Genomic DNA, 14382 nt, shown 5'->3' with positions numbered 1-14382 from the left:
TAAACGCGCTCAAGCATTGTGGTCACCTGGGGCACCAACTCCGGGCGCTCTTGCGCAGTGTCCTGTAATAACGATATCATTACACTAGTCTGCGCTTTAAGGTAGCCTAGCAACCTGTCTGACGTTGTGACATTTTAATTATCTGTGTTCGGTTGTACGACTAACTCTCGGATTAATTACATCATTGACACGACAGAGCTCAGTTCATTTATGGAATCCTAGTCACAACGTCAGCTGAATTTGGAGGTTGAGATTCATCTTGGTTGCCTTTATTACAGTCTTCTCTGACTATTCTTAATCAGACATTCTCAGGACGGTGTGTGAGTGATGTTGGTTCCTCTCTAGGAAAACAGTTGCACGGGTCAGTCAGCAGGTAAGCAGGATCGAGGCGCAGGCAACTGGCCGTTAACTGGACAGTCGGTATCACGCGCACAGAAGCTCCACCAGTAACCTATCTCAAGGATGCTGTGTTTACTGGACATCAGGCACTAGGCTACTGTTTTTCACGTTTTAGGACACTAAACTCGCGTACCGGGACCAGCGCCCAGTTTTTCACCTTTGACAACTCGCGCGAGTGTCACTCACGGGCTGTCATTCGCCACGGTATCGACTTGTCATTCACCGGGGCGTAGTATATTTCAGTTGAGTCTAGAAGAAAACCGTTAACCGTAAAGTGCTGGCGTTTTGACGATTGAAGGCCTATAGATATTTGTGTCCATATCCTGGACCAATTCAATTGGATAGGTCTATTTCATCATGCCCTGCCTTGCGCCAGTTTGAGACCGATTCCCCGGCGAAGCATTTCACCTTGCAGATGAAAGGTACATTATGTGTCACAGAGAGTGTGCGCAACCCCACAGCATGTATGTATGTGATTATTATTGCATGTTGATTGATCGTACATTCTTGTTTTACATTTTTCATAGTTCAGAGTGTGTCGTAGCAAAGAGGTGCATGGCTGAGTAGACCTGTCTCAAGTGATGTTATAGATCTGATGTAATCTTTGATGTGTTACAGATGGGTAGAATATCATCTCTAGGTCGGTGGTTTCCAACCTGTGGGCCATGGGGGGTACTGCAGGTGGTCCGTGAATTGTTTATTTTTAGATTATATTTATTTTTAGATAATTTTTTATTCAAAAATAAATAACAGTTGGAAGTATTAATGGTGTTATAAGCAATTGTACATTACTTTTCACAATACAAATCGTTAACAATAATAATAATAGGCCTTTGATTTGTTACATTCACTGCAAATGTGTGCTAAATTTGACCGCAAATATATTTTATGTAACTTTGCGAATGGTGGGCCTCGAGAGCTTTTGACGGTGATTTGGTGGTCCCCCAAACAGACAAGTTTAGGAATCGCTGCTCTAGGTCACTTGTAGTCCACCAATATGACTCCAGCTCTGCGGAAGTTCAAGGCCGACCACGGTACTGCAGGCATTGTTAGCAAATGGATCCCCATTATAGTGAATAGAAAAATAGCAATCTTTGTGAAAATAAATTGTTTTGACCCATTGTGTTCTTGTGCTATATCTGCTGCTGCAGTGGGTTAGTGTTCTGCCACAGATAGTGTGTGTGTTAGAGTGTATTAGAGAGATACCTTGTTCTACCTGCATTTACTGAGGCAGAGGGGCATGATAGATTGGTTTGAAGAGTAGAAAAGCCCACCCTTTCCCTCCATCTCCATAACATACAGTAGTTGAAAGAGAAGATGCAAGGAGGGAATGGAGCAGGGAGTAATGAGATAGAAAGGGGGTTGGACTAGGGGACTGAAATGTGTTGCTAAGCAACAGGAAAGTAGACCAGGATGGGGTAGAAAGTTGGTTCCCACCGCCTGCCTATGGTTCAGTATGGTTATGATGTCAGCAGTGATGTCTGGGGACTGGGAGGCAGGAGGTGGACAGGTACTCAATGTGAGCCAGTTCCCCCACCCCCTTCTGGCTGCATGCCAATACCCCCTCGCAGTCGGGCCACAGGGCTTAGTGATAAATGGAGACACTCTGTGACCAGAGGGGGGATGAGGGAAGGGGTTGTGAAGGACAAACAAACACAGGTCACTCATCTTCTCATTCTACATTTGCATCGGTTACACACCTAGCCCAGCAGACTGCATATTCCACTCTCTCTCTCATAATTGCTCTCCCATCTGTTCACTCTCTCTATCTAACAAACGCTCTCCCATCCCTTCCACATAATTTGTGGTTACTAATCAGGTTGATGGATCAAATGCAACAGAAACAAAGCAGCATAGATCCAGCGAGACTCTCTGGACAACCTGGGTTGAATGCTTTTCCAGGACCTGCTCAGGACACCTCTATCACCTGTCCCATAGTGGGGTCTGGGAAACTCCCAGGACTGGGTCCAGTTCAGGCCTCAGGTGTACGTGAGATGCCAGACCAGGTGAGGCCTGAGCATGTACAGCTTGGGTCCAGTCCTGCAGTTCCAGTCAATATCAGCCGTCCCAGACCCACTGCACTGAATTCCTCCAGAGGTCCAGAGGCTGATACGAAGGATAAGGCCTCTATTCCAAACCGCATTCCTGGACCACACAACCCCATCTCCCTGTCCCAGTCCCCTACAGAGTCTTCCCTGTTGTCCCACAGCCTTCAGAGTCCTCACAGCTTCATCCCACAGTCTAACCTGCCTCAGCCTTGCCTCACCCCGCCATCCAGCCTCAGCCCCAAACCAGGCTCCAGTCCACAGCCCCATAGGACCAGCTCCCCTGGGGGTGCTGTGGAGAACCAGCCACAGACTGACAAGACTGAAGGAGAAACAGATTACGGCTTCAGGTGAGACAGATCACGAATGATGACGCCAAGTACTATTTCAGTAGCATGCCCACTGTATATGACATTTGTTCTAAAGTTTTTGTTGTTGTCTCCATGGAGATTGTTCTCTCTTTCCCTGCTTGGCATGGCAAACCAGCTAGGCAGAACCCAGCCTCAGTTATAGAAGCCATTTACAGAATGATGTGTTGATGTGAGCCAGAGTGTGTCATATGAATCAAATGCCATACATCTCAGTATGAGTGGTCTGAACTAGACAGAATGCATGCAGGCTGCACATTTCCTTGGCAGAGGTCCCAGACAGTTCTCTCTCTCTCTCTCTCTCTCTCTCTCTCTCTCTCTCTCTCTCTCTCTCTCTCTCTCTCTCTCTCTCTCTCTCTCTCTCTCTCTCTCTCTCTCTCTCTCTCTCTCTCTCTCTCTCTCTCTCCCCTTCTGTTCATTCACAACCACTAAAATCACTGCTACTGAAATTAGATTGGATTGTTCCTGTAGGTGCAGTGTATAGTCTCCATTTACCCTAGGGTCAAGGCATTGACAATGATATGTTCACTGGTCACTTAACATTTTGAGTCAAGTAAGTGTACAGTATGGGTTCAACACTCAACATTGAGCTATACATTATTACATAATAATTACATTACTACACAGTTATGATTGCAAATCTACCCTGCAAAAGTATGTGGACACCCTTTCAAATTAGTGGATTTGGCTATTTCAGCCACACCCGTTGCTGACAGGTGTATAAAATCGAGCACACAGCCATGCAATCTCCATAGACAAACATTGGCAGTAGAATGGCTCGATGACTTTCAACGTGACACTGTCATAGGATGGCACCTTTCCAATAAGTCAGTTCGTCAAATTTCTGCCCTGCTAGAGCTGCCCCAGTCAACTGTAAGTGCTGTTATTTTGAAGTGGAAACATATAGGAGCAACAACGGCTCAGCCGCGAAGTGGTAGGCCACACAAGCTCACAGAACGGGACCGCCGAGTGCTGAAGCGCGTAGCGAGTAAAAATAATCTGTCCTCGGTTGCAACACTCACTACAGAGTTCCAAACTACCTCTGGAAGCAACGTCAGCACAATAACTGTTCGTCGGGAGCTTCATGAAATGGATTTCCATGGCCAAGTAGCCGCATACAAGCCTAAGATCACCATGCACAATGCCAAGCGTCGCCTGGAGTGGTGTAAAGCTCGCCACCGTTGGACTCTGGAGCAGTGGAAACGCGTTCTCTGGAGTGATGAATCACGCTTCAACATCTGGCAGTCCGAGGGAAAAATCTGGATTTGGAGGATGCCAGGAGAATGCTACCTGCCTGAATGCATAGTGCCAACTGTAAAGTTTGGTAGAGGAGGAATAATGGTCTGGGACTGTTTTTCATGGTTCGGGCTAGGCCCCTTAGTTCCAGTGAAGGGATATCTTAACGTTACAGCATACAATTACATTCTAGACAATTCTGTGCTTCCAACTTTGTGGCAACAGTTTGGGGAAGGCCCTTTCCTGTTTCAACATGACAATGCCCCCGTGCACAAAGCGAGGTCCATACAGAAATGGTTTGTCGAGATCGGTGTGGAAGAATTTGACTGGCCTGCACAGAGCCCTGATCTCAGCCCCATCGAACACCTTTGGGATGAATTGGAATGCCGACTGCGAGCCAGGCCTAATCGCTCAACATTTACATTTACATTTACGTCATTTAGCAGACGCTCTTATCCAGAGCGACTTACAGTTAGGGAGTGCATACATGATTTTTGTTTTTTTTCATACTGGTGCCCCGTGGGAATCGAACCCACAACCCTGGCATTGTTAAACGCTATGCTCTACCAACTGAGCTACATCCCTGCCGGCCATTCCCTCCCCTACCCTGGACAACGCTGGGCCAATTGTGTGCCGCCCCACCTCACTAATGCCCAACCTCACTAATTCTCTTGTGGCTGAATGGAAGCAAGTCCCCGCAGCAATGTTCCAATATCTAGTGGAAAGCCTTCCCAGAAGAGTGGAGGCTGTTATAGCAGCAAAGGGGGGACCAACTTCATATTAATGCCCATGATTTTGGAATGAGATGTTCGACAAGCAGGTGTCCACATACTTTTGGCCATGTAGTGCATGTAAAGTGTAACTCATGTAGGTGTTTTTACTGGTAATGTAGGATGTGCATTACCCCCTGTGTTGTCCTCTGATAGGGTTCACATTGTCACATGGAATGTGGGCTCTGCTGTTCCTCCTGATGACATCACCTCTTTGTTTGGGCCGCATGCTGGCGATGGGAGCACAGACATGTTTATCATTGGGTGAGCTTCTGCTCCAATCAAAACGGTGCCAGGGAGACAGCATTGAATGTCTCCTCCATCATACCTCTATCACTGTTCTGATCTCTCCTCTACTACTGATGTCACCTCATCTATTAATCTAAACATTCTTCTTATTCCTCTTCTCCTTCCACTGAGTTATGAGTTGTTCTTCCTCTCTTCCTCCCCACTCAGGCTACAGGAAGTGAACTCCATGATAAACAAGCGGCTGAAGGACGCTCTCTTCACCGACCAATGGAGTGAGCTCTGCATGGACACACTCAGTCGCTTTGGATATGTGCTGGTCAGTATAGAGTTAACTCGCTATGTTGTGCCAGTCACTGTCTCAATCTCTGTGGATACAGTTTCTCTCTCTCTCTCTCTCTCTCTCTCTCTCTCTCTCTCTCTCTCTCTCTCTCTCTCTCTCTCTCTCTCTCTCTCTCTCTTTCACCTCCCCCTATATCGCTGTAGGTGGCGTCCCAGCGTATGCAGGGGGTGCTGTTGCTGGTGTTCTCTAAATTTTGCCATCTTCCATTTCTGAGGGGTTTGCAGACAGAGAAAACACGCACAGGCCTCGGGGGCTACTGGGTGAGTGTCACCCCTGGCAACCCATAGCTTTTAGATTGCATTAAAATATGTTAATATGCCAGGGAGAGAGAGCGAGAGAAGAAGATGTGTGTGTGTGTGTGTGTGTGTGTGTGTGACCTTCCTGTGTGGGTTGATGTCAGCATCACTACTGGCTGCTGGAGCAGTCTCCTTCTCTCTGAGGTCAGAGCAGCTGGACTGTCTGGCTGTCTGGCACTTTGATACAGACGATTCAAAAATACCATCTGTCCTTTCATCCTTATCACATTGGATGTTTGATTACAAAGGCTTGGAGAGCATCCATCTTTTATCCATCAGTGTGTGTTACATTTTCACACTATTTCTCTATTCCCCTCCCCAGGGTAATAAAGGGGGTGTGAGTGCGAGGATGACAATGTTCGGCCACCCGGTGTGTTTCCTGAACTGTCACCTGCCGGCTCACATGCGGAACCTGGAGCAGCGCATGGAGGACTTTGAGAGCATTCTGCAGCAACAACAGTTTGAGGGCGGGACAGCCTCGGGTGTGCTGGACCACGAGTGGGTCATTTGGATGTGGGAGGGCTGATATAAACAATATGTGTAGGGCCAGGAGTTCTTCCCACCTGACCACCTATGGTCATAACCATATCATAACAGCTGACATAACTTGTCATAACCTGTTATAATATGGTCATAACACTGTCAGGACAAGACATCCTCTTTTTGACTGATGACTGATATAAGAGCATGTACGTGATAGGCCTATCTCAATCAATCAACTTTATTTATACATTTTACATAAGCAGATGTCACAAAGTGCTTATACAGAAACCCAGAAACCCAGCCTAAAATCCCAAAGAGCAAGCAATTCAGATGTAGAAGCATGGTGGCTAGGAAAAACTCCCTAGAAAGGCAGGAACCTAGGAAGAAACTTAGAGAGGCTTACAGTGTATTCGGAAAGTATTCAGACCCCTTCCCATTTCCACATTTTGTTACGTTACAGCCTTCTTCTTCTTATTATTATTAAATGTGTATTTTTTTCTCCCCAATTTCGATCTTGTCTCATCGCTGCAACTCCCCAACGGCCTCGGGAGAGGCGAAGGTGGAGTCATGAGTCCTCCGAAACATGACCCACCTAACCTCGCTCCTTAACACCCGCCAGCTTAAGCCTCCGACACCAATGTGTCGGAGGAAACACCATTCAACTAGCGACCGGGGTCAGCCTGCAGGCACTCGGCCCACCACAAGGAGTTGCTAGAGCAGGAATGAGCCAAGTAAAGCACCCCCGGCCAAACCCTCCCCTAACCCGGAAGACGCTGGGCCAATTGTGCGCCGTCCTATGGGACTCCCAGCCACAGCTGGTTGTGGCACAGCCCGGGAATGAACCCAGGTCTGTAGTAACGCCTCTAGCACTACGATGCAGTGCCTTAGACCGCTGTGCCACTCGGGAGCCCCCACAGCCTTATCCTAAAATGTATGAAAAAAATAATAATCCTCATCAATCTACACACAATACCCCATAATGACAAAGCATTATTCAGACCCTTTGCTATGAGACTCGAAATTGAGCTCAGGTGCATCCTGTTTCCATTGATCACCCTTGAGATGTTTCTACAACTTGATTAGAGTCCACCTGTGGTAAATTCAATTGGCTATATGGCATTCAGGCCAAAGAGTTCAATATTGGTTTCATCAGACCAGAGAATCTTGTTTTTCATGGTCTGAGAGTCTTTAGGTGCCTTTTGGCAAACTCCAAGCGGGCTGTCATGTGCCTTTTACTGAGGAGTGGCTTCCATCTGGCCACTCTACCATAAAGGCCTGATTGGTGGAGTGCTGCAGAGATGGTTGTCCTTCTGGAATGTTCTCCCATCTCCATAGAGGAACTCTAGAGCTATGTCAGAGTGACCATCGGGTTCTTGGTCACCTCCCTGACCAAGGCCCTTCCCCGATTGCTCAGTTTGGCCGGGCGGCCAGCTCTAGGAAGAGTCTTGGTGGCTCCAAACTTCTTCCATTTAAGAATGATGGAGGCCACTGTATTCTTGGGGACCTTCAATGCTGCAGACATTTTTTGGTACCCTTCCCCAGATCTGTGCCTTGACACAATCCTGTCTCTGAGCTCTATGGACAATACCTTCAACCTCATAGCTTTTTTTTTCTCTGACATGCACTGTCAACTGTGGGGCCTTATATAGACAGGTGTGTGCCTTTCCAATCAATTGAATTTACCACAGGCGGACTCCAATCAAGTTGTAGAAACATCTCAAGGACGATCAATAGAAACAGGATGCAACTGAGCTCAATTTCGAGTCTCATAGCAAAGGGTCTGAATATTTATGTAAATAAGGTATTTATGTTTTTTAAATTTTAATACATTTGCAAAGATTTCTAAAAGCCTGTTTTCGCTTTGTCATTATTGTGTATTGTGTGTAGATTGCTGAGGATTTTTTATTTTTTTATCCATTTTAGAATAAGGCTGTAACGTAACAAAATGTGGAAAAAGTAAAGGGGTCTGAATACTTTCCGAAGGCACTGTGTATGTCATGACAATGTTATGACCATATTATGACAAGTTATGTCAGCTGTTATGACATATTATGACATGGTTGTGACCTAGTTACTGTTTTTTCTTGGTCAGGTCATGTGGTCAGGTCATGTAGTCAGGTCAGGTGGTCAGGTCATGTGTGGTCAGGAAATACTCCTGGTCCTCATCATGTGTTCTGATGATCAGTCATTGGCTAAGAGTGGTGAAATGGATCCTGTGTTCTTCTCCCAGCGTGGTGTTCTGGTTTGGGGATCTTAACTTCCGCATAGAGGACTATGACATTCATGTGGTGAAGAGTGCCATTGACAGCAATAAGCTCCCTTTGCTGTGGGAGAGAGACCAGGTGAGAAAGCTGTAGAATCTATTCATTTGACATGAAAAAGAGACCAAATTGAATTTTCTTTGAAAACAGAGTACCAAATGGAAGTCATGTTTATCTTTGAAAACAATGACTGTTGATTAATTTCCAACAGAGGGAGCTATAGCACCACAAAAAATGAATTTACGCCCAATAATATTCAATCACACAGTGACTGCATCAAGTCAAGCTAGCTACTTTGATAATTTAATGGTATTGTCTGTCTCTCTCTTTCCCTCTCTCTCTCGCTCTCTCTCTCTCCATTCCCACGTTTGTTTTGCAGCTCAACATAGCTAAAAACAGTGAGTCCATCTTAGACGGATTCTTAGAAGGCCCTCTCAAATTCCCCCCCACATATAAGTTTGATGTGGGGACACACACATACGACACCAGGTATGTGATACTGTGTAGCGCAATAAATGGTTTGTGATTGATGTGATGCTCCCTTTTTACTGACCTCTGTTATGATATGGGGGGTTGTTTAGTGTTAGGACACAGTTAGGCAACACACTACCAGGATACACTTCCACACTCCATCCCCAGGTAGCAGCACCAACCGGGTCAAGGGCTGTGCTCTGCCAGGAAGCCTGGATAAGTCGACAGGATGACGTGTATGTGACAGAGGCTTCTCGGCCTGTCAGTGTTCGGTGTTGTTTTGTGTTAATTAACCTCTTTATTTTAGGCATGCCTCTTTGTAGTTTAATTATTGTATATATTTATTTTGGGTCACCCCTTTGAACGAATACTAATCTGCTTGGACTCGCCGACCATGGGAGTCATTACTGAGTCATGCATTCAACACCTGGTTGCATACGTTTACTTCTCACATTTATGCACACATCAAATCAGGTTACAGACCATGTAGCTAGGCCTTAGACATAATGAGTGCAGCAAAATCAGTAGGCAAGTTATTGGTTTCTTAACACCTCTATTGACTGATTCACTAACCTCTAATTCCCACTATTATCTCTCTGTCTGTTCCTCTCACAGCAGTAAGAAGCGAAAGCCAGCATGGACAGACCGTATCCTGTGGCGTCTGCGTTGTACGGGCTCCCCTGTTCCTACCCACAATGCCACGCTGCAGCGCGGCCTGACCTCGTGGCTGGGTGGGGCAACCAAGGTGGTGCAACACTCCTACCGCAGTCACATGGGCTACACCTGCAGCGACCACAAGCCTGTCTCTGCTGTCTTCTCATTACATGTAAATCCAACCTCCCTGTGACCCCTGACCTCTCACCCCAGCAGTCACACTATTTGATGTTTATCCAGAGATGGTGAAAAACCTTCAATGTTACATTATAACCTTAGAATGTCGTCACATAAGAATCACCCTTTGAAATGATCTTTCTATCTGTCACTGTTTATTTTTCACTCTCCTGCTCTCTCCCTCAGTTCCCATTTAAAGTGGACCTTCCTCTTGTAACGTTAGAGTATGAGAAGGAGTGGACTAAAGTTTCTGACGCTACAGTCAGATTCACTGTGAGGTCCAACTTCCAGCGCAGTTCATGGGACTGGGTTGCAATATACAAGGTAACTGTGACTTCAACTTCAAAGCAGTGCGATTTCATATTTTCTCTCACACAATAACTAGGTTATTAGGGCTATGCGTAATTGTTCCATGGTCAATTGAAGTCTGTGATTTGTCTACACAGGTTGGGTTCAAACATCACAAGGACTATGTAGCATATGTGTGGGCCAAGGCGGATCACGGGTCACAGGTATGATACAAAGCCTGACAAACATACTCCCACAACCTCAACCTCAGATATCCACACACGTCCACTTACTATCTTTCCATTCTCTCTATTTTTACTGTTCGTCACTTTCTCCCCCTTTCTCTCCTCAGGTGACATTTACAGAGGAGGATTTACCCAGGGATGCAGGGGAATACATTTTGGGTTTCTACAGCAACAACATGAACACTATTATCGGCGTGACAATGCCCTTTCAGGTCAGGACCCTTCCTGACGTTTTCCTTCCTGTGTTCAATGAACAGGGAATAAAGCAGTTGCTGTCTGCCATTCAGTTCAGCTGGATATATCTCCTTTTCTCCTCATTTTGTGCCCTCCCTCCCACTCTTTTCTCTTACTCTCTTCTCCAACCTTCCTCCATCTCCCATAGATCCATGTTCCTGTGCGCAGCCCGACAGCCACACCAGAATGCCGCTCAGACAGTTCTGACGTCAGCTCGGAGGATGACAGCACACTGGTCCTGCTGGCTCCTGCTAGCTCCCGCAGCCCAAGCCCTGGAAAAAGCAAACACCACCATCGCCACCGCCGCAGCCGCAGTCCTGCTCACTCCAACACCCCCATGCCCTCCCTGCAGGGCCTCAGCCTGCACCCTCGTCCCCTAGAGGGGCTCCCAAGCAGCCGCTCGCCCTGCTCTGCTGCAAAGAAGGAGCGCCTGGTGTCCCCCCAGGACACCCTGCCGTCGCCCATCAGCCCGCTCACCCCCCGCAGCCCTGTGTCCCCCGGAGGCGGGGTCTCAGCCCCAGAGGCTCTGATCGCTGCCATCCTGGGGGAGCATAGACCAGCTCAGGTCACTCCCACAGGGGGCAGGTCACCAGGCAAGACTGGAGAGACAAGTTTATGAGGAGCCCAACCAACAATCTCTGTGGAGTCATGAATATGCATAGACATTAAAGGCTGAATTCAATCCAAATCAAAGAATTATCTCGGAAGATCCTCATTATATTTCAAAATTTAAAGGCAATGTTCCCGCTTTCACGGTAAACACTGCATATGTCGGCTCAATCGGAAATTATCCTTAAATTTGTTTCCGCGATACAGATTGAATCCATCCCTAAGATAAGACTGTTGAAATGAAGCCAGTAAAGACCATATGATGATAGAATCTAGGGCTGATATGGTCCATTATTTCTATGCTGATCTGACCTCACACTGTCACTGCACTCATAAAAGCAGTGCATTGTATGACTTAGCAACATTCCACATGGTGGTCAACCAGTTGTCTCTGTTTCTTAAAAGCAGTTAAATATAATGTCAAAATGTAGATTTCCGCCAAAATAGACATACCCAAAAGTAATTATTTATCATGAGAGGGCCATAAACAATACCAGGTAATGCATATACTGCCAGAAAGAATAAAATCTCACCTTTCTGGTAAAAATAGTTATAAATTGCTGAGGTGTAGTCACTTTTGAGCTCAAGTACACAGTAAAAATGTGAAACATCATATATATACTGTATTTGTTTTCCTATTCAACAAAAGTGAATAGGAAGGCTTTAAATTATTGAAATGCTTTCAAAATATAGTAACAATGACATTATAAACGACTTACTATAAGATTTCACCTTAAATAAATATGATCATACAAAATTATCACCATTTCATTTAACTGACGACAGAGAATTTTCTGCCCAACATCCTCTGAGCGACATAGAGACGCCATTCAAATTCCAGCTGACTCGTGACAATGTCAGCTTTAAGCACAAAGTGATTTCGTTCTGTGACCAAGAGAAAGTGGTCTTGTTTCAATTCTACTAAATTATTTTGTATTTTTTCATGTTGTGAGCTCTAAATCCATCTGAGAACATTACAGTGAGATGAGACCGCTTTATCTGCAATCGCTAGGCTCTCTGTTTCATGTGCAGGATTGCAAGCGGAGCTGCAAGGTTCACAGCCAGAGGAAATCGATCCTTTGGCTGGCTATGCCAGAAAATGATATGTGTCGCTCCCTATGCAAATGAGGTGTCAGATTTCACATACTTCATCTCAGCTGAGAGCGGAGAGCAGCATGTGGAGAGGGACAACCAGAGTGTTGTTGATGTTGCACCGTTCACAGATCGCTCTGTACACACAAATGTTGGTTGGATCCGGTCCAGAACTGCTCTAAGTCCTCTAAATATGGGACTTTACATCTCAGAGCAATATACTTATCAGTGACTCCATCCTTAAGGGGGCTAGTCCAAATCGCTAAAAGTCTAAGCGATACCCCAAGAAGTGTTTTACAGACTCATATCAATACTGTATGTACACAATAAATGTAAAACCAAAGCAAGAGTAAATCTGCGATGTACAGTACTGTTGTTATATAGTAAGTTGAAGGGATGTCTATAAATATGCTCTACGTATCTGGGCCTGGATCACTTGGTGTGGTATGATATCTATCTTTCTATACCCCCAATCTCCAACTGATATTAAAGTGGTTTGTTTCTGAATCTTCCCATCTTGTGTGTATATGTGTAGCACTGTTCATGTTTGAGAAAAAATATTGTCTTATTTTCAGAGAAATAAGGCTTCTAATGGTTTAGTGGTTTGTTTTGGTTGTGAAAATATTGGTTGTGTGAAGAAAATAAAATGACCAACCTGAAAAATAGATTTTTTATTATCATGCACAGAACATTCAATGGGACAGCTCATAATTATTATTTGCAAAGAGTCCACAGTTATTTGGATTGTTTTGATTATTATTTTATTTTTTTTGCGGGTAGATCAGCTTTACTATTGCAGACAGATTGTGGCTTCCATCAATGTAATTGTCTGCGTCATTTCCAATCCCCCATATATCCTTTATTATTTTGCCCTAACCCTACCATCCCTCCCCTAATTGGAGTAAACTAATGGACAACAACTCTTAGGCTTCTACTTCTAGCTTATACATACTATATACATTTTACGGACACAGTATATTTTAAATAGTTATCTTTTGTTTGGTTTTTGTCCCATCCTTCAACTCCACTCAACCCCTCCCATCTACAGTGCATTTGGAAAGTAATCAGACCACTTGACTTTTTCCACATTTTGTTACATTACAGCCTTATTCTAAAATGGATTAAATAAATGTTTTTCCTCATCAAGCTACACACAATAGCCCATAATGACAAAGTGAAAACAGGTTTTTAGATGTTTTATTATATTTATTAAAAATAAAAACAGAAATACTTTATTTACATAAGTATTCTGACCCTTTGCTATGAGACTCGAAATTGAGCTCAGGTGCATCCTGTTTCCATTGATCATCCTTGAGATGTTTCTACAACTTGATTGGAGTCCACCTGTGCTAAATTCAATTGATGGGACAAGATTTGGAAAGGCACACACCTGTCTATATAAGGTCTCACAGTTGACAGTGCATGTCAGAGCAAAAACCAAGCCATGAGGTCGAAGGAATTGTCCATAGAGCTCTGAGACAGGATTGAAAAACTATTTAGTACATTTTAGAGTAAGGCTGTAACCTAACAAAATGTGGAAAAGTCAAGGGGTCTGAATACTTTCCGAATGCACTGTATCTTTGAACACCATCCAGTTTTGATTTCTATTTGCCATATATTTTTCAACTGTGTTGTGATGTTTCACAAACATTCTGAACCTATCGATTTTCATAGATTGTACATATAGTAAATTAAAGATTTTAAAAAATGTAATTGACTATGACTTTTGAAATCACCCAGCAGTGCTATTTGCAGAGTTAACTCCAGGTAAATGTTGCTATTCTTCAGCCATTCCTGAACCTGAAACCAAAAACAAGCTACATAAACAAATTATCTAATGATTCTGTCTCTTCGCAGCAAAGTCTGCAGAGCTGGGATGGTTGTATCCCCCATATATATAACATTCTATTGATTACAATAATTTGCATAATAATAAGTTGAAAACTCAAAGTTTTGAATCCAGCGTTGTTTTGTGTTTAAGTTCATAAACCATGTGCCATGGAATTGGTACATCAAAAATCTCTTCCCAACTATTTATATGGCACATCTGTTAATCGTTGGGTCCTTAAATGAAACTGGTATACTTTTTTATTTATCACATTTTTCTTCAGCCAATTTTGGTCTTTAATGCAGGGCCGACAGACAAGTTCCTTACTTTCTCCCCC

The 14382-nt window shown here is 44.5% G+C and overlaps 1 protein-coding gene across 5 annotated transcripts; it reads left to right on the top strand.

Moving 5' to 3' along the window:
- Positions 1 to 13027, top strand: LOC121582400 (inositol polyphosphate 5-phosphatase K). Of its 5 annotated transcripts, none has more exons than XM_045225155.1 (13): positions 1 to 863; positions 2219 to 2794; positions 4975 to 5082; positions 5275 to 5383; positions 5551 to 5667; positions 6026 to 6201; positions 8417 to 8528; positions 8827 to 8936; positions 9534 to 9744; positions 9936 to 10073; positions 10196 to 10261; positions 10390 to 10494; positions 10665 to 13027. In XM_045225155.1, the coding sequence occupies exons 1-13, from the start codon at positions 829 to 831 to the stop codon at positions 11133 to 11135; spliced, it is 2334 nt and encodes a 777-aa protein (XP_045081090.1). In that variant the 5' UTR covers positions 1 to 828; the 3' UTR covers positions 11136 to 13027. The 5 variants fall into 5 exon arrangements, with proteins under 5 accessions (XP_045081090.1, XP_041754090.1, XP_041754088.1 ...); XM_041898156.1 differs by having other exon boundaries at positions 3 to 373; XM_041898154.1 differs by having other exon boundaries at positions 3 to 821.
- The last annotated feature ends 1355 nt before the right edge of the window (positions 13028 to 14382 follow it).

The sequence above is a fragment of the Coregonus clupeaformis genome, chromosome 15 (genome assembly GCF_020615455.1).
Source record: "Coregonus clupeaformis isolate EN_2021a chromosome 15, ASM2061545v1, whole genome shotgun sequence".
NCBI classification, from domain to species: domain Eukaryota; kingdom Metazoa; phylum Chordata; class Actinopteri; order Salmoniformes; family Salmonidae; genus Coregonus; species Coregonus clupeaformis.
Note: the sequence above shows the minus strand (reverse complement) of the source record. Positions and strands in the feature narration are given on the sequence as shown.